The sequence below is a fragment of the Leopardus geoffroyi genome, chromosome B1 (assembly GCF_018350155.1).
Source record: "Leopardus geoffroyi isolate Oge1 chromosome B1, O.geoffroyi_Oge1_pat1.0, whole genome shotgun sequence".
Lineage (NCBI taxonomy): Eukaryota > Metazoa > Chordata > Mammalia > Carnivora > Felidae > Leopardus > Leopardus geoffroyi.
In genome coordinates, this window is record NC_059327.1 from 79,561,650 (window position 1) to 79,588,838 (window position 27,189).

The 27,189-nt window shown below is 37.2% G+C and overlaps 1 protein-coding gene across 1 annotated transcript in view; it reads right to left on the bottom strand.

Annotated features, from left to right (window-relative positions):
• Positions 1 to 1,035: 1,035 nt before the first annotated feature.
• Positions 1,036 to 27,189, bottom strand: part of EDNRA (endothelin receptor type A) — a 62,344-nt gene continuing 36,190 nt past the window's right edge. The window contains exons 4-8 of the mRNA XM_045466241.1: positions 14,880 to 15,078; positions 11,626 to 11,778; positions 7,302 to 7,435; positions 6,767 to 6,875; positions 1,036 to 3,481 (exon numbers count right to left, since the gene is read on the bottom strand). Coding sequence (XP_045322197.1) covers positions 3,341 to 3,481; positions 6,767 to 6,875; positions 7,302 to 7,435; positions 11,626 to 11,778; positions 14,880 to 15,078 — 736 coding nt within the window. The 3' untranslated portion in view covers positions 1,036 to 3,340. The remainder of the gene's footprint in view (positions 3,482 to 6,766; positions 6,876 to 7,301; positions 7,436 to 11,625; positions 11,779 to 14,879; positions 15,079 to 27,189) is intronic.

Here is a 27,189-nt window from a genome sequence, read left to right on the forward strand (position 1 = left end):
AGTAAGATATTACTTCTGGGTGTGCCTGTGAGGGTATTTCCAGAAGAGTTTAACATTTGAATCAGAAGCTTGAGTAAAGCAAATAAATCTGCTATCACCAGTTTGAGCAGGTGTCATCCATCTGTAGAAGGCCTGAAAAAAACAAAACGGCAGAGGAACAGTGAATTCTGTCTTTTCTTGATGAGGGACATCCATCTTCTCTTGCCTTTGGACTTTGGTGCTCCTGGTTCCTGGGTCCTTGGACTCTGGGAGTTATACCCTAGCTCCCCTGTTTTTTTCAGGCCTTTGGACTTGAACTGAGTTATATCACTGGCTTTCCTGGTTCTCCAGTTTGTAGATGGTAGATCATGGCATATTTCAGCCTCCATAATCACATGGAGCCAATTCCTATAATAAATTTCCTCTTTTATGTATTATCTATCTATCTATCTATCTATCTATCTATCTATCATCTATCTTATCTATTATCTATATATCTATGTACCATCTATGTATTATCTATCTATCTATCTATCTATCTATCTATCTATCCTATTGGTTCTGTTTCTCTGGAGAACCCTAATACATAAGCAGAGAAATATTATGGCAGCACAGTTTAGAGGGATATCAGAAGCTTAGTTTTAGATATAGTATGTCTGTTAGCCATTCATTTGGAGATGTTAAATAAGCATGTAGGTATATATGAGTATCTTCCTCCAGATATCCACCTGACACGCTATTTATTATCAAACTCCCTCCTTTGGAATGCAGGCTCCAGGAGAGCAGGGACTCTGCCTGTTTTGTTTGCTGCTATGTCCCCCAAACCTAGAAGAATGCCTGGTGCATAGTAGATGCTTAAAACTTACTGGAAAGGTGAATGAAGGAATGAATGAAAGAGTTAAGTGTTTAGTATAACAAAGTAGGTTGAGAATAGGAAGTACCTGTTTGAAAGTAAAATTGCTTGCCTCGCTACTACTAGGGAGAAGTTTGCAACAGGCATCACGTAATCAACATTTTCTATGTAAAACTATGTAAAAATGAAGAGACACTTGCAAGTCTTCTGTAAACTTTTATTTTATACTTATGGGCCACTGCCAATGCAGGGGCCTTGGCTTCTGGCTCATTTCTACATATCTACTTGGAAAGATGTGGTAAAGGTAGAAATTGGAACTATTCCTGTTAGTAAATCATGGTTACTTACTGGTCCATAAATAAAATGCACATTGAAGTCTGTGTTTTATTCAGAAATCTATGACTCTCTGAACTTATAAAATGCATTTTTAATATGCAAGAGACAAAATATCTTTAAAAAGAAGACAATTGTCTAAACAAAACGATGTGAACTATGGCTTATATTATAGGTATATATCACTGTATGTGATTCACCAGTATAGTAACGGAATTTGACTGCTCACACATAGAGGAGGCCTGCAATGGCACAAGCTGGAACCTGATATCATTTTATACATGACTATGCTAAAATATAGCCCAAAAAATCAGCTTAGGTAATTTATCATCAGCAATCTATCTGGTGAAGTCTGATAGAAACATCAGACCTCTTGTCAGTCTCATCAGCACATTGAGTTGAGGAACCAGGACAATATACTACTTCAAAATTGAATGATTTTTGCTCTAGCACAGGAAAAAGTATAACCCCAAATACTGTTTTATCAAACCAACCAACCAACCAACCAACCAACCAACCAACCAACCAACCAATTAAACAAACCCTATTGTCAACCCATGGTGCATCCTCTTTCATGCTGCCTCTCATATTCCATTTGTAATGGCAACATGGTCACAAGGATTGTGAACACAGATATATTAAAACTAAGGCCAGTTGTCATGATGAACAACCACTAGATTCCACCCACTCAGAGTGTGTGCTGTAGTACAACTACAGGGCATTATTATTAGATTTCATTAAGTCCATACATACTGTCACACACATGCATATATCACACACACAAGTATATTCCATAAAGACAATCACAGAAAAATTGGCTAAAAGAAATGTACAGTTGTTTATATATATTTATATACACACAGTAAAAGGTTTTTTGCCGTACTCACAGTCTGTAAACATCTTGGAAAATGCCCAGCAAAAGTCACTGTGGGCCCTTTGAAATGGTGACCATGTGAGGAGCAGGGGTGGGGGAGGTGTTTCGATTCATACTGGAAACCCAGGGAAGTGAAGAACCGTAAGTTCATGGTGGCCTTTGGGGATAATTATATTTCACTGACATGGTAAACTCAGTTGGCCACCTTGAAATTGTTTCTTATATGGAAAAGGGAATGACCAAAAAAGTCTTACTGCCAGTTAACATTTTAAGAGAAATCAAGAGAATATGAGGTGATGTGTATAATGTATATAGATATGTCTACATCTATATACATTATACATATATGTATATGTACATCTATATGCACATACACACACACACATGTTACTATGACCAAAAAAACAAAGTCTCAGTGAAAATTTGCAAATCTTCAAAAAAGATTCAATCTTTTTCTATGAAGTGTGCTTTAGACTTCAATACATTCCACTGAAAGTCTTGGGTATAGTTGAATGATTTGTACATTTACATTTTGGTACATGGCATTGGTTTTACACAAAATATCTACATTTTAAAAAGATTGGGCTTGCGAAAAATAGAATTATTTGATTCAAGCATTATTTTAAAATTTAACATAAAAATATGCTCCAGATCTCCTGTAATGAAACACCATTAAAAAATATATATATATATATATATATATATATATAGGTTCTTAACAATTCTTTGAATAGCAGCTATTAAACTGCCACATGTGGATATCAGTCTGTGCTTTAAGTGGCTGTATTTGTTGCAGCTTGAGAATTGATGTTTTAAAAATACAAAAAGTGACATGAAAAACATTAACCTAATTCCTCATCTTACTGTCTTTGGCCAGTTAAAAAAAAGAAAACCTTGTCAAGATTGCAAAATTTTCATTATGACCAGTTCTCATGGAACATTCCACAGAACTGCCATGGAAGCTGTTAAGTACTCGGAGACTCTATTTTCATGCAAAAGTAGCAAATATCCTTCTGGTTTAATTGAACAGTCTCCTTTCTCCCTGCTAACTCCCAACATTTTTTGGTGCTGAATATAACATGCAGAATATGTAAATTAGATAAATTAAAGAAGAAAGATTCATTGAATTTGTGACTATAAACCAGTCCACCCTCTGATGTTTTGGAAAGCATTTTTCTGGGGTTGGGGTTGCATCATGGGAGAAGACTTGGAGAAAAGATTTCTGGAAACACAGTTGCTGCGTGATTTTTTTTCTCTTCAACAGACTTTGAAGGAATATTGATTAATATTTCTTAAGCTGTTTAGTTAATACTGTCCTTATGGCTGCTCCTCTCTGTGTTGTGGTTGTTCTGTTCATGGTTCTTCCATTGTATGCTTGTTCCATTCATGGGGACCGAGGTCATCAGACTTTTGGACTGGTAACAGCAGCAGCAGAGGCAAGACTGGGAAAAAGAACAGATTCTAAATAACATGAGCCTACCAACCCATTCCCAGCAGAACACAGAGGCCTTGCCTTCCTACCAACAAGGGGGAAATGGCCATACAAATTTGAGGACAGAATGTGAGCCTGAACAGTAATCTAGAGTATGGAGCCTATAATTTCTAGGTAGAAGTTAAACTGTCCAGTCTAGTGCTGGAAAAATAGATCCCTTGTTTCTTGTTTTAATTTATTCACCAAATCAAAGAGGAAGAGAAGGCAGTGTTGGCCTGAGGGAGATGTTCCATGACTTGGGGTAGGCATGGATGGAGAAGAGTCCAGAGGGGCCTGGCATTTCCACAGTGTGCACCACCTGCATGGGGCACCTCATCTGATGTTCATAATGACCTTAGGTGGTAGGTGTTATTTTCCTCATTTTATTAATGAGGACAGGGAGGTTTAGGGGAGAAAGAGGCAGAACTGGAATTAGAACCCAGGACTCTAGATTTCTCCAGCATATGGTACCTTTTTCTGCAGATCAGTCAAAAGACATGTTTAATTTCTGAGAGTTTGTACATTGATTTTTCCTTTCCCTCTAATTAGTATGTAAATTAATCAAAATGATGTTAACTCCAGATTATATATTATCATGACCAGCATTTTAGTCAATCCTTCTTTGGGCAGAATCTTTCTTATAGCATTTCATGACTTGTAAACATTATCAAGTAGACTTCAAAAAGGTGTTGGCTAGAACTTCCATGCCAAGATTCATCTATTTGTATGATTCTTTGGTAAATATATGTTTGTCTCCTTCTAGATGGCAAATTACATGAGGGCAGTCATTGTGGTTTTCCTCTCTTCTCTACCCCTAATAATAATAAACTCATACTGACAGCTTATTATTGTCTCAAGTGCTTAACATATATTAGTCCACTGAATCCTACCCATGAGATAGATAATCTATAAAATCAGATGATCAAACTGAGGAGGCAGGAGGGGTACCATCTGGACCTGAGTTAGACAGTTAGCAAGTACAAAGCTGTGGTGTAAATCAAGATTGTTTGCTTCCAGATCCTGCAGCCTTGACCTCTACCCTACTCTTCCTAATATGTGCCATAAACTGAAGTTAAACATCCTGGCCAAAGAGAACAAAATCCAGTTAGAATTAACTGTATGCTAAATCATCCCAGGAACTGCAGAAATGACACCTTGGTAAGAAGTGCATGGAGCTTCTGGAGGACGTGGGTTAGCTTAGCTGCAAGGAAGTTTGAAGAACATAAGGAAACTGATTTTGAATGAAATTACATTAGTTCAGATTTCCAGGGCAATAAGCATTTACTCTCCTTGAAGAGGCTATTATTAAATATAGTATTAAGCAGCATTTAGCAAGATTGTTTTTAACAACAGAATTTATATTTTGTTGGAGACTGTGGTTAAAGTCTAAGATAATGAAAAGCATGAATAGGTTTTATGTATTCTATGCAGCCTGGAGCTCACATTTGAGCATTCCTTTAAAAAAATTTTTTTAATGTTTTATTTATTTTTGAAATAGAGAGAGAGACAGAGCATGAGTGAGGGAGGGCCAGAGAGAGAGGGAGACACAGAATCTGAAGTAGGCTGTCAGCACAGAGCCCGATGTGGGGCTCGAGCCCACAAACTGTGAGATCATGACCTGAGCCAAAGTTGGATGCCCAACCAACTGAGCCATCCAAGCACCCCTTGAGCATTCCTTTAAAAAAAAAATTTTTTTAAAGTTTACTTATTTGAGAGAGAGAGCGAGAGCGAGCAAGCCTGAGAAAGATCAGGGGAGGGGCAGAGAGAGAGGGAGAAAGAGAATCCCAAGCAGGGATCTCTCTGACTCAGAGCTAGATCCCATGAACTATAAGATCATGACCTGAGCTGAAATCAGGAACGAGATGTTTAACCGACTGAGCCACCCAAAGGCCCCTTGAGCATTTCTTTTTAAAACAGTGTATTTAAAAAAAAAAATTTTTTTTAATGTTTATTATTTTCGAAAGAGAGAGAGACAGAGAGCAAGCAGGGGAGGGGCAGACAAAGAGGGAGATACAGAATCAGAAGTAGGCTCCAGGCTCTGAGCTGTCAGCACAGAGCCCAACGCGGGGCTGGAACTCACAGACCACAAGATCATGACTTGAGCTGATGTCAGCTACTTAACCGACTGAGCCACTCAGGCGCCCCTTGAGCATTTCTTTTTAAAGCAGCATACTAAATTAGCATATTATTAAGTTAGTCTTTTTTATACCTCTGAATATTTTGTTGTCTGAACTGATCTTGCTTTTCTGACAATTTTTCTGACAATGTTGCTTTATTTTTTTTAATTTTATTTTTTATTTTTTTAAATTTACATCCAAATTAGTCAGCATATAGTGAAGCAATGATTTCAGGAGTAGATTCCTTCCCATCCCCCCTCCCACAACCCCTCCAGCAACCCTCAGTTTGTTCTCCATATTTATGAATCTCTTCTGTTTTGTCCCCCTCCTTGTTTTTATATTATTTTTGTTTCCCTTCCCTTATGTTCATCTGCTTTGTCTCTTAAAGTCCTCATATGAGTGAAGTCATATGATTTTTGTCTTTCTCTGACTGACTAATTTCACTTAGCATAATACCCTCCAGTTCCATCCACGTAGTTGCAAATGGCAAGATTTCATTCTTTTTGATTGCCGAGTAATACTCTATTATATATCTACATATATATATGTATATGTATGTATATATATGTATATATATATGTATGTATATATATGTATATATATGTATGTGTGTATATATATATACACACATACATATATATGTATATATATATATGTATGTGTGTATATATATATATACACACATACATATATTTATGTATATATATCTCACATTTTCTTTGTCCATTCATCCATCGATGGACATTTGGGCTCTTTCCATACTTTGGCTATTGTTGATAGTGCTGCTATAAACATGGGGGTGCATGTGTCCCTTCAAAACAGCACACTTGTATCCCTTGGATAAATGCCTAGTAGTGCAATTGCTGGGTCGTAGGGTAGTTCTATTTTTAGTTTTTTGAGGAACCTCCATACTGTTTTCCAGAGTGGCTGCACCAGCTTGCATTCCCACCAACAATGCAAAAGAGATCCTCTTTCTCTGCATCCTCGCCAACATCTGGACAATATTGCTTTATGCTAACAATCTGACTCTCTAGGTAACAGAATATGATTTAACTTCTCTACTAGAATTAGCCATGCTTGTTGGCTACTTAATATAACCATTTGGTTGTCCTTAAAAAATACGTGCAAAACATTCTTACCTGGAAACAATTTTTAAATTTCTTGCTCACAAAGTATAGAGCTATTGGGTTTATACATGAATTCATGGTTGCCAAGTTAATACCGATGTAATCCATGAGCAGCAAGAAACTAGAACAAAAGAAAATAGTGTAGAATAATTAGAAGACAATGTTTTAAAATCTGCTAGCTAGCATTTATCCCTAGAATAAGCATTTTTCTTGCCCAGGAGCCATTTCTTATAGGTGGCAGTCAGAATTTTTTTAAAGTGCTTGTTTAAATGGCAGTTTCAGTTCTGCAGAACATTTACAGATATACCTGCCACTTGGTTAGCTCAAACCATTATGCACAGCCTCAGGAGGGGAGCCACAAGCCAAGCTATGGCTTGCACAAATTTGGGGATCAGTCATGGGCTATGTCAGCTCAAGAAAAATAATCAACTTGGCAGTTTTAATTTTCATGGCTAATGAGGCTATAGACTAGGTGGTTTGGTAAAAAGTATTATAAGTGTGCAAATTAGGGAAACTCCAATTTCCTAATGAGTACACAGGATCATACCTAAGTAATTCACATCGGTTCTTGTCCATCTCATCATACACGGTTTTCTTCAAAATACGGCTTAAGTGAAGAGGGAACCAGCAAAGAGCAAAAATTACTACCAAGCAGAAAACTGTTTTTGCCACTTCTCGACGCTAAAGGAAAGTGAGGGGAAAAAAAGTACAATAAGTTTAGTGTTTTTCTACCAGAGGAAAGAACTATACAAAGGAAGTTGTAGATAGCAAAGAAAGAATTACTTAAAAAAGAGCCAGAACAGCATACCTCACAGTGCCTCTATCTCTTCAATATTTAGAGTCCAACTTTCTAATCAAGGAGTTGCTAATGATTCTTTTGGGTGGCTGCCAGGAAGGATGGTGGCCTGAAACTGGTTATTAGGGTCAGGATAGAAGTTAGATGTCAAGGAAATGGGAACTAGCTGGAGCTGAGCCAACACTGTGGCTGTGTGTGTGTGTGTGTGTGTGTGTGTGTGTGTGTGTGTGACTATGTGGGGGAGATGGTTAGCTAAAAGTCTCCATAATGGGTAGCTAGCATTAATGACAGCATGGCAGTCAAAGTGACTGAACCTAGCATAATAAAGAAGGAACAAATCTATGAAGATATTTGGAAAACATAAGCAGGAAAAAGAGAACAGGTCAATAGCAATGTGTTTCCCCCATTTCTTGCTGTTGAAGAAAGCTAGCACTGGGAGTTTTTTGCTTCTAAAATTCTTTTATTAATGACATATAGCTTCCAACGACATCTTGTTTGCAAACAGAGGGATGAGGGTAAAGGATTATCAGCAATGATGATTAGAATAAGTGGGACATGTTGACCCTGGACTGACTTCACTTTGAAGGTTTACATACTTTCGAGTTTGTGTAGACCAGAAAAATCATAGGTTAGGAATTATCAGCAACAGTCATTTGTGTGCATTATGCTTCAGCATTAAAACGCATGCATTTGAAAGCCTAACTAGGAACATAAAATGCAACTCGTCTGTAACTGGGATCAGTTAATGTCAAAATAAAATTGATTGAAAACAGGATTTGGAAGGGTAACGCTGGTTCAACCCAAAGCATATAACATTAAGTATGGGAAGCCTACAATAAACCCACATGATTAATAGAGCCATTTAAGAAGATTTCAAGGCAGTTGTCACAAACTGCTGCTCTAGACCAAAGGACTGGAGTTCTTTAATCTTCCAGAGTTATTGGGTGGGATAGCTGGGATATGGCTTCAGAGAACATATAAGCTAAGCAATGGTTGAGAAAATAAAGAGTTCCAATCTGTAGGAATAGGGGATTCTTTTAAAGGGTCCTTTGGTGTACACAGGAAGACAATGTGACCAGAAAAAGAGAAAAGGAGGGTACTGGGTACTGGGGGAAAGGTTATCTCCCTTGAGCACATCCTCAAAGAGGATGATCATTCGAAAGGTAATATGTTGTATGGTAGTCTGATATTTGCTTAACCAATATCTATTCTCCTGTTTTCCTTACTATCAGTCAGAACCGTGATTTTATTATGTCAGCAGGTGAGCCTGGGCTAATCATCTGCATGGACACCTGACACAGTCGGACCACTGAGATCAAGTAGAAATCATTGTAAGAAGTTTCTGGAAAAGCTACTTAAAAGTGGAGGGTACTCCTTCTGATGCACACACACTAATATGATCTATATTCTTTCCCTTTTTGCTGCCTGGAAATCTGATATAAGGGTAGAGTTGTAGCTACTGTCTTCCAATACTAAAGGAAAAGTCAGCAAAACAGCAGACCCCTGGCTTCTGAGTCCCTTGAACACTGAACCAGTGACTTTTTTTTTTTTCCTGTGGGAGAAAGAAGAAACCTCCACTTGGTTTGCTCAATGTTATTTTGGGTTTTCTGCTACCAGCATCCAAACACAATCCCTAACTGATAAAAGATGTTGAAAGAATAATACAGAGAAATTCGAGGAAACCGTGCTGAAAGCAAGACCAGAGCTATATAGGATACTAGTTAAAGGGTGGCATGGCCTTTCACTGAGAGCTAGCTCCCTACAGCCCCCATGGAAAGCCTTCCAGTAGGGTTGCTCTCCTGCTCTTGGAAACTGCTACAGCTTTGGGTGTGACAAAGGCAGTGACTACTGTAGGAGGACCAAGTCTTTGCTTTTAATTTCCACTTGGATAAGCCAATCGCTTAACCACCCTTATGCGGACATCTACCCTGCTTATATCTTGGGGTGCTTGGAAGAAATCAAATAAGCAAATGACATGCTCTTTGGAAACATAAAATGCTATGTAAATGTGAAGGAGCATCCTATTATTGTGACCAATCCCTATTCAGTTATTTTCAGAGCAGGTACCATTCAGCCTAAACACTCAATCATGGTGCTAATGAAAAAGTCAACATTGAAAAACACTATGGGGTTTTGTTTTTGTTTTTGTTTTTTATAAATCTATTCTAATTAATTACCTCCACTGCAGGAGTGAAACACAGTAATTGCTTGATATATTTCACATCTGGAGCACTTGAAACATTCATGCCTGAACAAAGTCATACTAAATTTTCTCAATATAATTTTCCGTTAAATTTTAATAAAAAACATAGCTACCATTTTTATGGCATGTAAGGATTTTACAAAGTACATGTATGCACCTAATGCCTTTGATTTTTGTAATAATATTGATTCATATACAATTATGCCCAATTTATAGATAAGAAGCTGAAGACTCAGAAAAATCAGTACAATAGTTGAGAAGAGTTGCTGATGAAGAATGTTGCTTTTGTATGGTAATTGTAGAGAGCAGATTTACAGGCTTCATCAACAATTCATTATCTTTTGGTGCGGTTGGGTGTTCTTATCCACTTCTCTGCTGAGACAGAGAATTTACCTGTAGTCCTAGTTTTACTCTTTGAATTAATATGTATCAAACATTTTCTGGGTACTTATTATGAGTTGGGCTCTATTAGACACTGTACATGCATTAGGTAATCCTCTTGATGTATTATTATATACATTTTGTTTAATTTTTTAAAAGTAGGCTCTATGCTCAGTGTGGAGCCCAACATGGGGCTTGACCTCACAACCCTGAAATCAAGACCTGAGCTGAGATCAAGAGTCAGATGCTTAATAGACTGAGACTATTTAATTTTTTAAAATTTAAAACTGAATCAGTATTTGTACAGAAAGGTACAGATATTATTGCATATATTTTATGAAGACCCAGAGATTCAGAGAGATTAAGCAATTTGCCCAACAACACAGAGCCAGCAAGTATAAGTGTAAAGGTTTGCCCTCTAAAGTCCATGACTGTACATGTTCTGTTTGCTTCCTGGTAGTGAGGGAGGGGAGGGAAGGGCAGGGAGGGAACCAACAGCAGCCTCCTATTGACATGTACAAATTTTGGGGCTATCCAAAATCTGACCTCTTTTTATGTACCCAATCCCATTTCCTATCCTGAGTCTGACCTTGGGTGGTTTTCTAGTGAGGTTCATCTCTTTTTTCCACTCCCCAAATGCGTGGTGCCTGTGCCATGTTCTAACTAGACTCCTGTCCTCCCACTTGAAATGCCCTCTGTCTTCTTCTTCCCCATCAAACCCATTTATCCTTTATGAACAGTTCGATCTCCCTCATCCATGACAAGCGTCTTTGTGACTTTGTCTTTATATAATCCTTGGCTTTCTACAGCATAGGCTACTTTTACCATATTTGGTGATTCTATTTTCTAATTTTTTCATGTTGTATTTTATTTCTACACCAAGACTGCAAAGCCTGCTAGGGGAGAAAGACCTATGCCTCTTTGTGTCCTGGCACAGTTCCAAGCCCAGTTCAATTCACAGACACACAAACACACATGTTCAATATACTCTTGGCAAACTAAATGAATAGTTCCTCTCTATTTGGCCCTGCCTCCAGACCACCTGTTTTACAGGCAGACTCTCTATTTCACAAAAGAAATTCCTAATACTGGGGCGCCTGGGTGGCTCAGTTTTTAAGGATCTGACTTCATTCTGCTCAGGTCATGGTCCCGTGGTTTGTGAGTTTGAGACCCACATTGGACTCTGTGTTGATGGCTTGGAGGCTGGAGCCTGGAGCCTGGAGCCTGGAGGATGCTTGGGATTCTGTATTTCCCTTGCTCTCTGCCCACTTGTGCTCTGTCTCTGTCTCTTTCTCTCAAAAATAAAAATAAAACATTAAAAAAATTAAAAAAAAGAAATTTCTAATACTATAACTATAAATAAAACAGTTATAAGACTTTATTTTTAGCAAACCAGGGTAAATATGCTAAATAAATACACTTATTTATAGGCCTTCTGTTGTCAGGGACAAATAAGTCTTGGCCAAATTTTCATGATCTTATTAGGTTTACCTGTTTAAGGTGTTCACTGAGGGCAATTCTCAAGCTTCCGTTCCTTCTGTTTAACATCTCACAGGTCATGAGGGTGTAGAAAATTGCAGTGCACACCAAGGGCATGCAGAAATAGAACCCGAAGAGCCACCAGTCTTTCACATCTTGGTAAAACTGTAGGGTGAAGAAAGGGAGAGAATAGGAGGTGCATTGTAATCGAAATTTACTGGGCAGTGCTCTGGTAGCTTCAAAATCTTCGTGCTTGTAGATATGTTTCTACATTCACACTTGTGGTAAAGGGCTTGGGGGTGGTGCTCAAAACTCAATGGAAAATCCAAAATCCAATGGAAAATCCAAAAATGATCCTGGCTTTCCAGTAGCACATGAAGAAATTGCACTTAAAAATAATCCTGACAAAGATACTTTTTATAAACTGAAATTGGTTTTAATAACACAGTGGGAGAGCCCTACTCGAGAAGAAGAGTTCCCTCCCAAAGCTCATAAAGAATGATTTTGAGATAGATAGAATATGTATTTATCTTTACTTGTTGATGAGCCTCAAAACTTTGCTAGTGCCAAGTTTACTTTTGACTCTTGTGGTTAAAGTGTACTTAATGTGAATATCTTGTGTGGTAACAGCGAAGGTTATGAATGGCTTATCTGTGTAGCTCTGGTTACTGGGAGTTAACCCTTTGCCTGGTATGCTTGCTATGTGACCTTGCAGCCAGCCAGTTTGAGCCATCAATAACCATGCCCTTTCTCGAGCTCTTAATACTTATCACCTGGAAACTATTGAGGCAGAGTATCTTATCTTAAGGCCTATTTAGCATTATCTCTCTGTGGGCAGGATTTGTAAATACTAGTATTATTAAGTTTTATGTCTTTTTAAAGGAGAAAATTTAGTACCCTACAAAATGGAAATTAGAAAATTATATCTGTGTTCTTCCTCCCACTAAATTAATCACCGACTTAGGAAGAAATGCTTTTCCTTATACTCTTTCTCCAGATTGTTTATTTACGAAGGATAATGCAGCCTCCTGTATTATCTCAGTTCCCACAGTAAAAAATAATCATGCTGCTCTGTGAAAAACCGGACAGTTGCTGAATATAGAAAGAGGCCCAGTAGGCTACATTTATAACATGTCTATTAAAATAATCTATAAATGGTTCCTGAGGAAAAAAAGTTCTGGGCAGAGGTTCTTAACTGTTTCTATGCTTTGGAAGTCTGGTGAAGACTATAATCCTTTCTGAGAATAATACTTTTATATGCATAAAATAAAATAAGATTACAGTGGTAGCCAATTATGTTGAAACACAGCTATCAAAATATTAAAATTCTGATCTAGGTGTTTATTAACAAATTAAATGAAAAATCAAATGGTGGCCCTAATAACCATCAGAAGTTGAAATAATGATGAGCAGAAATGATATTTCAAGATTATCCAACTGTTATGTTATGAAAATGTCTATTACTTCCATTAGTGGAAGTAAAATGGTTCTGTTAAATATGACTGTGGGTTGTTGCCTACATTCATAATAGAAGGAAATGATAAATTTCAGTTAGAAGTTAGTGAAAATCAATATGCAATTTCTTTTCCATTCAGGTTCACAGACCCCTGAATTCTATCCTAAGGTTAGTGCAAACTACACCAAGGGACTTGGTTTATTCAGATCTGTTTATACAAGTATTTCCCTCTTCACATCACACTGTAGAAAGATTTGCGTACTGAAGTAAACAAAACAAAACACAAGAACAAAAAAATCAGAACTCTTTGTTTAAGTGCACACAAACACTCCTTTAAGCGCTCTCTTCACTTGTACCTCCTTCTTCCAGATGCATTGCTGCCTGGGTGTGAATGCCCTAGAAGCAGCTGCAGAAGGTCTGGAAGCTGACCCCTGAGGGGTCTCGATGGAGTCCTCTGCCCCCTCCATGGCAGAGGCCTGTAGAGAAAGGGGTCACACGTTTCTTTTGAACTAATGTCATCAGCCAGGGTATGGAGGGACGTCCCTCTATTCTAGGTTAGGGCAGAGTTGAGGAGGAAAGAATGGAATACAAGCTGGGGGAGAATGAGTCTTAAAACTTCAGAGTTGGATGGAATCTAAAAAACAATCAGTTTGAACTCATACTTTTCATTGTAATCCCCTTAGGTAGCTAGCTAGTCTTTCCTTGCCCACTCTAGAAGAGAGACTCGGTTGTTGTGAAGTAGCCCATTTCATTTTGTCTAGTTTCAATTGATTAGTGAGCTCATTCTTATACTAAGCCTCTTCTCTTTAACACTTTTGTCGGGAATAGCTAGATTGCTTATTTGCACTGCCCAAATTCTGATAACCTCCTGCTGCTACTTTGTTTTTCACTATGGACATCGACTTAATAAAAAGGTCAGTAGATAAACAGAAGACCTTAATTTTAACATCGCCAGTTTGGCAGTTTTCATGAGTACTTTTAATTTTAAAAGAAGAATTTCCAATGCAGGAAAACTGGTCAACTGTAAAACCACTAATTTTGTGAATTTTTCAAGTTAGGAAAACATACCTGGAGATGTCTGTGAAGGATTAAATGTGGAATCTGAGCTGCATGAAACCTACATCAAAGCACTAAATTATGCTGATTTAAGAGAAATGGTTCTCCTTTTGCTCCCCAGTCCACATTTGACTAGTTTGGCAAAGGAAATATGCATTTTAAACATGTTTCCCAATACACTCAGTTATGTAATTAAACTTTTCATAAAAACATTAATGTGGTCAGATATATCAAACAACAACTGAATTTGTTAAAGAACTAAAACACTTTTTAAAAAGTTCTGCAAATTTGTTATTTGTATATTACATATAGAATTTGTACTAATATAAGTACATGAAGTATAACTTCCTACTTTAAGTTAGTAAATCTATCTTTAAAAAAGTGTGAGGAATGTGCATTTCCCCAAGTAACATAAAATACATATTAGCATGCCCATCAGATGGACATTGTTGTGCTGTATTACTTATTATAAAAACAAATAGCACTGTGTATATATATATACTCCCCCCCCCCCCACATCTATCTTTCTGAGTAAGTTTGTTTCAGATTCTGAGTTGTTTGGGGGTAAAACTAGAGTTGTGTCTACAATTGTGCTCTAATGTAAGAGTGAAAACAAAATAGTTGCTCTAATTATGGGACTGAACTAACAGAGTAAGCCACACTGGGCATTGTAAAAATATCAACAAGTCTTGGCGATGGTAAAGTATATATGAAGACCTCCTCTCCTCCCCAATTTCCTTTAAACTCTCCATACCTCCATGAATTTTGATGTGGCATTGAGCATACAGGTTTTGTGCTGTTCACCCCTGTATTCAAAGGGCACCATGACGAAGCCGATAGCTTCAGGGATAGCCAGGATAAAAGAAAGGATCCAGATGGAGACGATCTCAATGGCAGTGATCAAGGGAATCCCAATTCCCTGGACACGACTCCAGGAGGCAACTGCTCTGTACCTGAAAAACAAAAGCAGGGTGGGGGTGGGGGGAATGGAGGCAGAACCTAGTTGTTAGGAAATTTAAAATTTATTTCATTTAAAAAATAATTATAAATGCTAGAAAGATCCTCCCCTTAACCAGTGACCAATCACTGGAACTTTCCAATGAGTCCTGGAACTTTCTGTGAGTCCTGATGCGAAAAATAAGGACCCTTCTGTGAGTCCTGATTTGAAAAGTAAGTGGAACCATTAAGAGTTCCACCCCTTTGGGAATCAGGTGTCTGGCAGGCCTGAGTCTGAGGTCTTCATTTGGGATTCAGGAAAATCTTGTGATGGCTTATAATGGGGCAGCATCAGATAAATGTGCCTATGTTTTTTAAGCTGGGGGAAAAAACTGGATGATGGAAGGTGTAGTGAAAGCTGCTGGTACTTGTTAAGGTAATATCTTACTCCTCTCTATATATTAAAAAAAGAAACTTGAAACATTATTATGAAGTGGATCTAGATATCCTTAAATGAATACGACCATAGATAGCTGATCATTTTCTCCTTTCTTCTCTCACTGTATACCTGGTAGTCAAAGAATGACTATCTCCCATTATGGTCCTGAGCTAAAATAGATCAAGTGGAGTTAAAGATATCTTGGTTCCTAATCTTTAGGGTTTACAATCTAATAGAAAAGAAAGGTTCATAGAAAAATGTAGAACATAAATGTTACTGGACAATCATGTCAATCAAAAAACAAACTGGCATTAAGAAATTGTTTATTTTCTACTTTAATATTTTTTGTGATAGTAATCCCATTTCAATGTTAAGTCTAAAGAAAGTTTGGTTTCAGAAAGTCTGTGTTTCTGACCTGAGGTGATGGTCTGGTGCTAACTACTTTTAGGCTTACTATTAAGATGGGACCTGTGACATGGTATGGTATTTTTGTGGCTTCATTCTTGAAATTTTTTTTGCTGTTGTAATGGAAAGTAAACATTCTCTTTTTATAGCTTTCATTAGATAGTGCCAGAAGAAGACTGTAAAACAGACCAAGGCATTGGGGACAGGTGCACATGGGCTTGTAGGGCACATGATTTAATGTCAAAGATTTGTCAGTAAAGCCAAGGCAAACTACATGTTACCCATAATCACTCTTATCACTTATATTTACTGTGCTGTCTCAGTGCATCCACAAGGTACATCTGTGAAAACACAGGTCTTAGGAATTATGCTACCTAGTTCTCCACTGTAGATTAGAACTTATAGTTTGGGTATGCACGACGATGCCATATGGCACACATATAGCACAATTTGCTGAAGAAATATTTTTTGCAAAAGATTTTTAGGATAAATAAGATTGATGTACAATAAGAATCTTAAAAAAAAAGTCCAGATTAGTTCAGAATTGAATAAAATACAGCTATGCAAACAAACCAAGAAAATCCTTTTACGATATAGCCAAGATTGCATTTTTAAATTTATGGTTATTTCCAGTGGGATAAAGACTGCTATTTATTTTGCTTTTCATTTCTGTTTACTTTTCTTTGTTGCCTTATTAGACTGGCAGCCTGATGTCCAGTAAAAGCTAAAAGGAATGGAGACAGGATGTCTATATCCCGAGGCTGTCAGTGAGTTATATCTATTTCTTTTCCCCTTCTCTTAGATCAACTATCAGGAAAGGTGCTTTAAATAAAGTGCTTTATCTCCTAAGGGAGTAAGGAAGCAAGATTTATTAGGCAGGATTGGAGATAGAAGGTGGTTTGAGAAGGAAAATGTGGTCAACATGTTCTTATGATGAGTATATTCACAAAGCAGCTTCATTTTGTAATATGCCATGAGTCCTCAAATTATTACACGTCTATAATCTAATGTAAGTTCAACATTTTAAAATAAATAGAAGTAGTTTTTAGTGTATAGTGTGGCAAACCCACATGACTGAGAATTAGACTATTTTTTATTTGTAATCACATTGATTTTGATGACATTTACATGACATGAGAAAACAACTGTAAGAGTTAATTAGAAATAATCATTTGTGATGATGGGGGTAGGGAAAGGTGTGAAAGATAAGAAATGCCGGAAGTTCCAAACATAATTTCTATTTAGAATATAATGATACAACACACATATCCATAAATATGTTCTCCTAACTAGGTGTGATTATAAACATCCTTCAATGGAGCTAGTGGACACATATGACATTTTCACTTGCCATAGAAAATCTGCAAGTGTAGATTCAACCACTAACAGCTGATATTCCAGAAATGATGTCTACTTTTTGAAATGGTTTCTTCTCTCGCCTTCTACTACATTTCTCCTGGTCTTTCTCCAGCTGATAAGGCTGGCTATTTCTTCTCATCTCCTTGGCTGGAACCTGCTCACTTCTCAAACTCTTAGCATTGGATTCCTCCTTAGTCCTTGGTCCTCTTTTCTACTCTATCAACACACTTTCTTTTAGTGATCCATCTAGTCTCATGGCTTTAGCATCATTTAAAATTTCTATATACTGATAATTAATTCCCAAATTTATAAGTCTAACCGAGGACCCCGCCTCTAGCTGCTGACTTGTCTTTCCAACTGGTTAACTGATATGGCCACTTGAAATCTAATAGGCATTCGAACTTACCCAAACCAGACTCCTGGTCCCTTTCATGACCTCGACCCTGCCCTCTCTTCAGTCCTTACCATCTCAGGCCCAGAATTTGAAGTTAGCCTTAACTCCTCTTTTTCCCTTTGCTATCACACATCCAATTCTTTAGCAAACCCTGTGGCCTCTTCCTTCACGATACACCTAAATGCAACCACATCTCACCATCTCTCCTGTTACCATCCCACCTGGATTATTGTAGTAGCTTCCTAACTAGTCTCCCTTCATCCATTTTGTCCTACTTCATTCTATCCCAAACATAACAGCCAAAGTGACCCTGTTAACATGTAAGTCCCTCATGTCATCCCTCGGTTCAAATCCCCCAGCAGTTTCCAGCCCAGTGGGAATGCCTACTGGTGTTCTCAGAGCTGCTTCCTCATCTGCTTTACTTTACTCAGGTGTAGCTTTTCATAGTGTCCTTCCCTGAACATCTGTTTGAAATTGCCAGAATCCCCTACAGACTTACGCTGACCTGCTCACACTGATTGATTTTTCTCCATAGCGCTTACTACCATGTGACCAATCAAATATTTTATTTATTGTCTCTGTCCACCCTTGTCTTCAGAATATAAGCACCATGAGGGCAGACATTTTATATGTTGGTCACGATACCTAGAACAATAGGTGCCAAATAAATATCTGTCGAAGTAAATGTCTTTGTTTCCTGGCCATGCATTTATCTTTATCAGCCAATAAAGCACACTACATTCTGAGCATTTTCTTACTTTTTAAGGCAGCCTTGACAGACAACAAACAAAAAGCTAATACTTTTAGAATCCTAGAAGCAAATAATTAAAAAACCATGAGGGACTCTTGGGGTGATCTTTCTCCCCTTCATGTTCTACCAGTTGGGAACCTGAGGACTGGAGTGTTACTATATCGTCTGCCTCATCTCCTGTGAATGTGGAGAGCCCAGACTAGGGCTCTGGTCTGCCAACACCCAGGGGAGTCTTTTCCCACGACATCACCTTGTACCCTGTCATGTGATATGCCAAAATAAAAGTATAAATTACGCATTTTATTTATGTAAAGATGTTTGTTACTGTGTATGTCTATGTATAGATTTCTACATGTTTCCAAGGCCAAAGGCATTTAATGCATGTTTTTGAATTTTTGAGGTATGGCCTGGGATGGTAAGTACATTTTAATATATTTATTATTGAGTGTACTTTAAAACAGGATGAAATAAAACAAATTAAAAAAATACCACTTCAACAAAATCTATTTTTTTTTTAAATAAATCTTTTTTTTTTTTTTCAACGTTTTTATTTATTTTTGGGACAGAGAGAGACAGAGCATGAACGGGGGAGGGGCAGAGAGAGAGGGAGACACAGAATCGGAAACAGGCTCCAGGCTCTGAGCCATCAGCCCAGAGCCTGACGCGGGGCTCGAACTCACGGACCGCGAGATCGTGACCTGGCTGAAGTCGGACGCTTAACCGACTGCGCCACCCAGGCGCCCCAACAAAATCTATTTTTATTTCTTCTCATTCTTTGCCTATTTCTATTCTCACAAGCATAATCTAAATATATATTATAACCATATCAATTACAATTTTATTTTTAGCTTTATCTACTTTTCATGATAAAAAATGGCCTTATGCTTCTACAGAAGCATGGCATTTATTAATTTATAGCTACACAGTATAACTGGATATTGATACAGTTGACTTAAATATTTCTCCTAAGTTCACATCAATTCTAATGTTTCAAGGTTGTGAATAACACACTTATAAATATGTTTGTATATGTAGTTTTTTTTCTCTTTTTGAATGATTTTCCTGGATTAATTATCTTGAGGGGGATTATTGAATCAAGAGAAGGAAAAGGTAACTGAAGTACTTTCAGTACTTCAGTAATTTCTACCAAGTGCCTATCGATACTTGTCTACATTGGAATTTATTATTTTCCCTTCCATGTTGCCACTTCCAGTAAGTGTCACTTCTACCCTTACCTACGCACATTGTTAATTAACAGCAAATGCAATCATTTGTAATGTTTCTTTATGATTTATGTATCTTATATGATAGACAAACTAACTTCCATGCAGAGGTTTGGAGGCAAAATACCAGCAGGAAGAATTTTATTTTATTTTTATTTATTTATTTATTTCAGCAGGAAGAATTTTTTTTTAATTTAATTTTATTTATTTAATTTAATTTAATTTTTTTTAATATATGAAATTTATTGTCAAATTGGTTTCCATACAACACCCAGTGCTCATCCCAAAAGATGCCCTCTTCAATGCCCATCACCTACCCTCCTCTCCCTCCCATCCCCCATCAACCCTCAGTTTGTTCTCAGTTTTTAAGAGTCTCTTATGCTTTGGTTCTCTCCCACTCTAACCTCTTTTTTTTTTTTTCCTTCCCCTCCCCCATGGGTTTCTGTTAAGTTTCTCAGGATCCACATAAGAGTGAAACCATATGGTATCTGTCTTTCTCTGTATGGCTTATTTCACTTAGCATCACACTCTCCAGCTCCATCCATGTTGCTACAAAGGGCCATATTTCGTTCTTTCTCATTGCCATGTAGTACTCCATTGTGTATATAAACCACAATTTCTTTATCCATTCATCAGTTGATGGACATTTGGGCTCTTTCCATAATTTGGCTATGGTTGAGAGTGCTGCTATAAACATTGGGGTACAAGTGCCCCTATGCATCAGTACTCCTGTATCCCTTGGGTAAATTCCTAGCAGTGCTACTGCTGGGTCATAGGGTAGGTCTATTTTTAATTTTTTGAGGAACCTCCACACTGTTTTCCAGAGTGGCTGCACCAGTTTGCATTCCCACCAACAGTGCAAGAGGGTTCCCGTTTCTCCACATCCTCTCCAGCATCTATAGTCTCCTCAGCAGGAAGAATTTTAAAGAGAAACCAGGCATGGTAGATTAAAAGATAGCAGTGAGTACTTTCATACTTCTTCGGCAGAGTCTTTCAGTTGGGCTGGCCTGTGACTGCTTGGACCGACTGAGTAGAGCTGGAAGGATGCTTTGTGGGTTTCAGGCCTGGCTTCTGAGCAGAGCAGCGACTCCACCCTGAAGCCCTGGGCCTGTCTCAGAGAATGTGTTAAGAGGTGCTAGACTACATGAGAGGGAGTTAGGCTCAGACTTCCATTTGTTCTTGCCAAAGGGCTAGTCACGTATCTTGGACCCAAGAGACAAGCTGAGCCACGAGATGAAATCCACCAGGAGACCCCAGTCAAAGTGACAAGTTGCATAAGAATTGCCCAAATTCCTACCCCACCATATGGTGAGGTAATAATAAAATGGTGGTTGTTTTAAGCTGCTAAATTTTGGGGTAGGTTGTTATCAAAGAAAAATAAGCTGGGTTGCTTGGGTGGCTTAGTCGGTTAAGCGTCTGACTTCAGCTCAGGTCATGATCTCACAGTCTGTGAGTTCGAGCCGCATGTCAAGCTCTGTGCCAACAGCTCAGAGCCTGGAGCCTGCTTCAGATTCTGTGTCTCCCTCTCTCTCTCTGCCCCTCCCCTGTTGGTGCTCTGTCTCTCTCTCTCAAAAATAAAAACAAAACAAAACAAAAAAAGAAAAATAAGCTAGCAAAATTATCCAGTCACTTGATCTTATCAATAGAATTAAGATAAAAGAACAAATAACTATGTGCAATGGGGAACAGACCCCCAAATATAGAGCCAAATGCTCTATAGTCAGCATTTGGCTTTGTCTGTGTCTGGTCCCTGGGTTCCCTCTTCTGGCTCTGGCTCTTCTTACATGTCTTCCCTATTGTCATGCAGCAAAGGACGATCAGAACAGCAGAAGAATAAGGAGAAACCAAGTCCAGGGTCTAAATAAAACCGGTTTTCCAGGAAACCACTTTCATGTTTTGACTTAGGACAAACCTTTGGGAACATCATAGAGACCACTGAGCAATTATGTAAAATGCTGGGATGAAGAACTGACATTGGCTTTTGAGTTTGAGGCTTATGAAACAAAACTGCCTTATCACTAGGTCTCTGCAACTTTTCCAGGTATCTAATTATACATCACTCCTGGAGCAGTTGTTAAAAGAGTTTTATCTTTTTACAATCTCCTTCCACAGGCAATTTTTAACTACAAGTTGGATCTGTACCCAGACCCTTTTACTGGTCTGACCCTGTCATCTTCCACTTTAAACAAGACAGTTAACTTTACAAAGAACAGCATTGAATCCCTCTTCCCTTCCCTGCCCCCTCTTTTTTCCCCTCAAACAAACTCAAAGTAACATCTGAAATTTGTCACTTACGGCATACAAAAACACCTATTTTAATTGTTGGTAATGGCTGGTGTTATGAGTACACTACCTTAGCATTAAAAAAAAATGTTCACTGATAAATCTGAAGAGGGGTCAAAGTTGTTTCTAAATTTCCTCAGTCTTTCTCTGAAATTCTGGTTTTCTTTTTCTTAAGTGACTAAGGATGCAAAGTAAAAATCAATAAGAGCTAGATTTGAAGAGGAATTAGTGAAAAGGTAGAGCTGAGACAGGTCCATAGTTGATATTAACCATGAAGGCTCATCCTTTCTGGGGCAAGTTATGGGCTTCTTCTTACTCTCTTGTTTATCCTCTGCAGATTGAAAGCTGATAGTGAGAAAGGTAGATTTTTTTCTTTCATCTTTCAGTTTTCTGTATTCATTGAATAATCGATTAAAGTAATAAATCGTACAGGGGCTGCTGGGTAACCTCAGTCAGTTAAGGATCTGACTCTTGATTTTTGGCTCAGGTCATGATCTCTTAGTTTGTGGGATAAAGCCCAGTGTTGGGCTCTGTGGAGCCTAGTTGGGATTCTCTCTCTCCCACTCTCTCTCTTCCCCTCCCCTACTCACACACCTGCTGTCTCTCTCAAAATAAATAAACATTTTTTAAAAAAGAAATTGTACAGAGGGAAACAAAAATAATAGAAAAACAGGGATGGGGACAAAACAGAAGAGACTCATAAATATGGAGAACAAACTGAGGGTTGCTGGAGGCATTGTGGGCATAGGGGATGGGCTAAATGGGTAAGGGGCATTCAGGAATCTACTCCTGAAATCATTGTTTCACCATACGCTAACTAATTTGGATGTAAATTTTAAAAAAATAAAAAATAAAATAAATAAATTGATTTATTTTTACTAATTATAGTTAAGATGACACCTCATTGTTGCTCTAATTCACAAAATTTGAAATTCTTCTGGAAGCTTAACTTTTGAATAACATTTGATATAGTTCTTCTTACATAGCCATACATTCATATTCTTTAACCATGCTTCCACTAGAAAGTAGCTGTTGCCTTTATTAACCAATATCTCTCTTGCATACATATTTTTGGGCTAAAATTTCTGTTCATAAACATCAGTTACAAGTATCTTTCTCATCCAGTTGTTTTCATTTTATTATTCATTGTTGTGGGAAAACATTTCCTTTCTTACTGTATCTGTAAATTATAAATTATTAAATCTGTAAATCAACTTGTGAAATACGTTCTTTATTATATTGTCTTCCCAAAGAAGAAAAAAAAAAAAGAAATTGTACAGAACTTGAATATGTTGTTCCTCTCATTATTTTTTATTTAAAATATATTTAGAAAAGAATGGGAACTCTTCCTGAGCCATAAATTTGATTCAGTTCATAAGAGGAAAGCAGGGATTCCCAAACTGTAAATTGTTTTGTAATAGATTCCAACTTCCCTCTTTTTACTTCTTGTTTTATTTTTATTTTCTTAAAGAAGGATTTTTTTTTTATTTTTAGTAGAATATAATGCAACCAAATCGAGACTCAAAGCAAATAGTATCTTATCTTCTGGAATTAAGTGCAAATGATTCATTCTCTAGTGTGAACGCTTTTGAAATAGAAATGTCAAAAGAGATTCCCTATATTCAGATCCCAAAACTTAGAGTCATTACCAAATGAAATGTAAAAATAATAAAGAAAGGACCCAGAGAACAAAGCATTTATTACCAAGGAAAATCTCCTAGGGTAAGGCAGATTTTTGTGGGAGTAGAATTTTAAATGGTTCATGATCTTGATCTGAAACTGAGCCCAAGTCTTAATGAAATAGATGCCTGATGTCTTTTTTTTTTCCTTTTTTTAACCAAGAACATTTCATTTGATATACAACTGATCATTTGTGATGGAACATTTATTTCATTTTTCTCCATGCCTGAGATGGGAGTGGGGAGGAAGTGGTAAGGTGAGGTGATCCCACACCTTCTCTTCCCCCTGTCCACCCCCTTCAGAGGTAGAGTTTCTATTGGGGAGAACGAAGCTGTGCAAAATGGTTCCCTGAGATTCCCTCAAGGAAGAAAGAGAGGGCAGAACAATGTGAACTTGGGAAGGAAGGCAGGCTTTTGATGATTTAGTTGATTTAGGAATGCCATAGCCTAAATACCTTCATCAAATATTTCATTCTCTCATGTCTCCAGGTTGCCATCTTCACAAGCGTGAAGACTCCTAAGGGACAGCAGCCAGTCCTTATTCATCATGTCTGTCCATCACCTCATTCCTGCCTGAGCCCCTGCTGAACTAAATTATGAATTATGCTTCTCAATCTAGGATAATTTATTATACAGTATGTCACTAGGGGATAAGTACCTTACAATATTTTCATCAACAAAAAACGTATGACATAGATTTATATAAAATATAAAAGGGACCACTAAACCATGCCACATAACACTATTCACAAAAAGACTCTAAATTTTGTAGCAAGGAAATAAATCACAAGGGTGACAGTTTGCCGACATTGCTTACTAAATTCTTTTTGAAACATTTATTTATTTCTATGGAGGTATAATTGACATAAAACATTATATTAGTTTCAGGTATGCAACATAATGATGCAATATTTGTATAAATTGTGAAATGATCACCACAATAAGTCTAATTAACATCTATCACTACACACAGTTATAGGATTGTGTGTGTGTATGATGAGGACTTTTGAGATTTTCTCCCTTAGCAATGTCCAAATATGCATCACAGTATTAACTACAGTCATCATGCTGTACATCACATCCCCATGACTTATTTCTTTTATAACTGGAAGTTATGAAATAATTTGGACCCTCTGCACCCATTTCACTCTCACCCGTACTGCCCATTGGCAATCACCAATTTGTTCTCTGTATCTCTAAGCTCATTTTTTTCTGTTTTGCTGGTTTTGTTTTTTAGATTCCATATATAAATGAGATCATAAGTATTTGTCTTTCTCTGTCTCACTTTTTTCACTTAGCATAATGCCCTCAAAGTCCAACCATGTTTCACAAATGGCAAGATCCATCCTTTTTTATGGCTGACTAATATTCCATTGTTTATATATACCACATCTTTATCCATTCATCCATGGATAGACACTTGAATTGTTTCCACATCTTGGCTATTGTGAATAATGCTGCAATAAAATAGGGGTGCATGTATCTTTTCAAATTAGTGTTTTCATTTTCTTTGGAAAAATACTCAGAACTGGAATAGCTAGATCATATAGTAATTCTATTTTTAGTTTTTTGAGGAATTTCAATTTTGTTTTCCAGAGTGGCTGCACCAATTTACATTCCCACCAACAGTGCAAAAGCATTCCTTTTTCTCTGCAGTCTCACCAACACTTACTGTTTCTTGTCTTTTTGACACTAGTCATTCTGGCAGGTGTGAGGTGATAGCTCATTGTGGTTTTGATTTGCACCTCCCTGATGATTAGTTCTTTCTTCTCTTTTGGCTTCTTCTTTTATTAATGCTTATCAGGGGATTATACTTAGATATCTTAAACATTTTTATTATTTATAGGAAACAAGAATTCTCCTTGTCTTCATTTTATTTCTCATTCTTTTTTGTAATATGCTAATCTTATCTAGCTTTGGCTTTTAGTTAGATGTTTCCTCAGAGGTGTAGTTTTCTTTTACCATGCTAAATTCCTCTTTCCTAGCACTCATTATCATCCTGGTTTTTAAAGCCTTTGAGACAAAGTTTAATTTTGATATAAAATGCTATTTTTCCCAAATATGATGGTGTTTTTGTAAAGGCAACAATAGGGATGGAAGAGACTCTGGGCTGGGCATATACATGTGTTTCTCCATGTATACAAACTTCTGTGTTCATGTTTATATGCCTATATGTGCCTATATGTTTTAGAGCTGCCTGCCCATAGAAAATTAGTCTTGATATAGAACACCAGTCATAGGAATGAGCTGCATAAATGAGAAAAAATAAAATGCATAAAATGGCATAGAATAAATAGGGATAATGGGTAATAGGTAATAGAAGTAAATAAACTTTCAGATTTTTTTTCCTACTCATAGAAGAACATTACAAAAACCTATCCCCCATCCCTAGATATAACTACTAATAATATTTATCATGTTTCCTTTAAGGAATTTTATATTCATATACCTGTACATGTCAATTATATATAACCTCCTTTCCATTGGCCTAACATGGAGCAATAAGATTCCTGTATTTTGCTGTAAATAATATTGTAAAGAAAATTTTTGTGCATGAATTCTCTGTTTGGAATGTTTTCTCAGAATCAATCCTAAAAATTGTAATTACCAGGTCAGAAGGCAAAAGTGTATATAGGATTTTATCTTCCTGAAGGGCTGTTTATTTTATTTTATTTTTTTAATGTTTATTTATTTTTGAGAGAGAGAGAGAGAGAGAGAGAGAGAGAGAGAGACAGAGCATGAGCAGGGGAGGGGCACAGAGAGAGAGAGAGGGAGACAGAAAATCTAAAACAGGCTCCTGGCTCTAAGCTGTCAGCACAGAGCCCGACGTGGGGCTCAAACCCACGAACCATGAGATCATGACCTGAGTCCAAGTTGGACATCCAACCAACTAAGCCACCCAGGCGCCCCCCTGAAGGGGTGTTTAAATCTCTACTCCCACCAGATATTAAGAAACATGTTCTTAATTAGAATTTCTTTGATTACATGAACATTATTCATATGCTAATTAGTCATTCAAACTTCTTCATTGGTATTTTTATATTTGTGCTCTTTTTATATGGAAGTCTTATGATTTTAATGACTATCTGTATGGCCTCTTTAATTACCAAGAATATTAACATGTTGTAGCTTTTGCTACAAGTATTTGCTGCAAATATTTCCCCCAGCTTATTGCTATATTTGTTTTTTAAATTTATGAATGTTTGATATTCATATTTTCAAACTTTATCTCCTGAAATCCATTTAATAATTATATTCAGAATTTATACCATCTTTTTTAAGTTCCAAAGCCCTCCTTTTCCAGTGATCAAAAAGATATTAGTCTATTTTCTTCTATATGGCTTGAGTTTTTACATGCTGAAGCATAGTGGTAAAAAGGCAGACCACTTATATTTGATTACTGCCTCCAACATTTGGTAGCCAAATGGCCTTCGTTAACCTCTTTCAACCTCAGACTCCTCACCTATAAAATGAGGATAATTACAGTACTATCACAAGGTGGTGTTGTAAGGATTAAGTAAACTAATTTCTGTATTTTTAGCAGGGCCCAGTAATACTAGTACTCAACAAGTGGTAATTATTATAAATATTATTA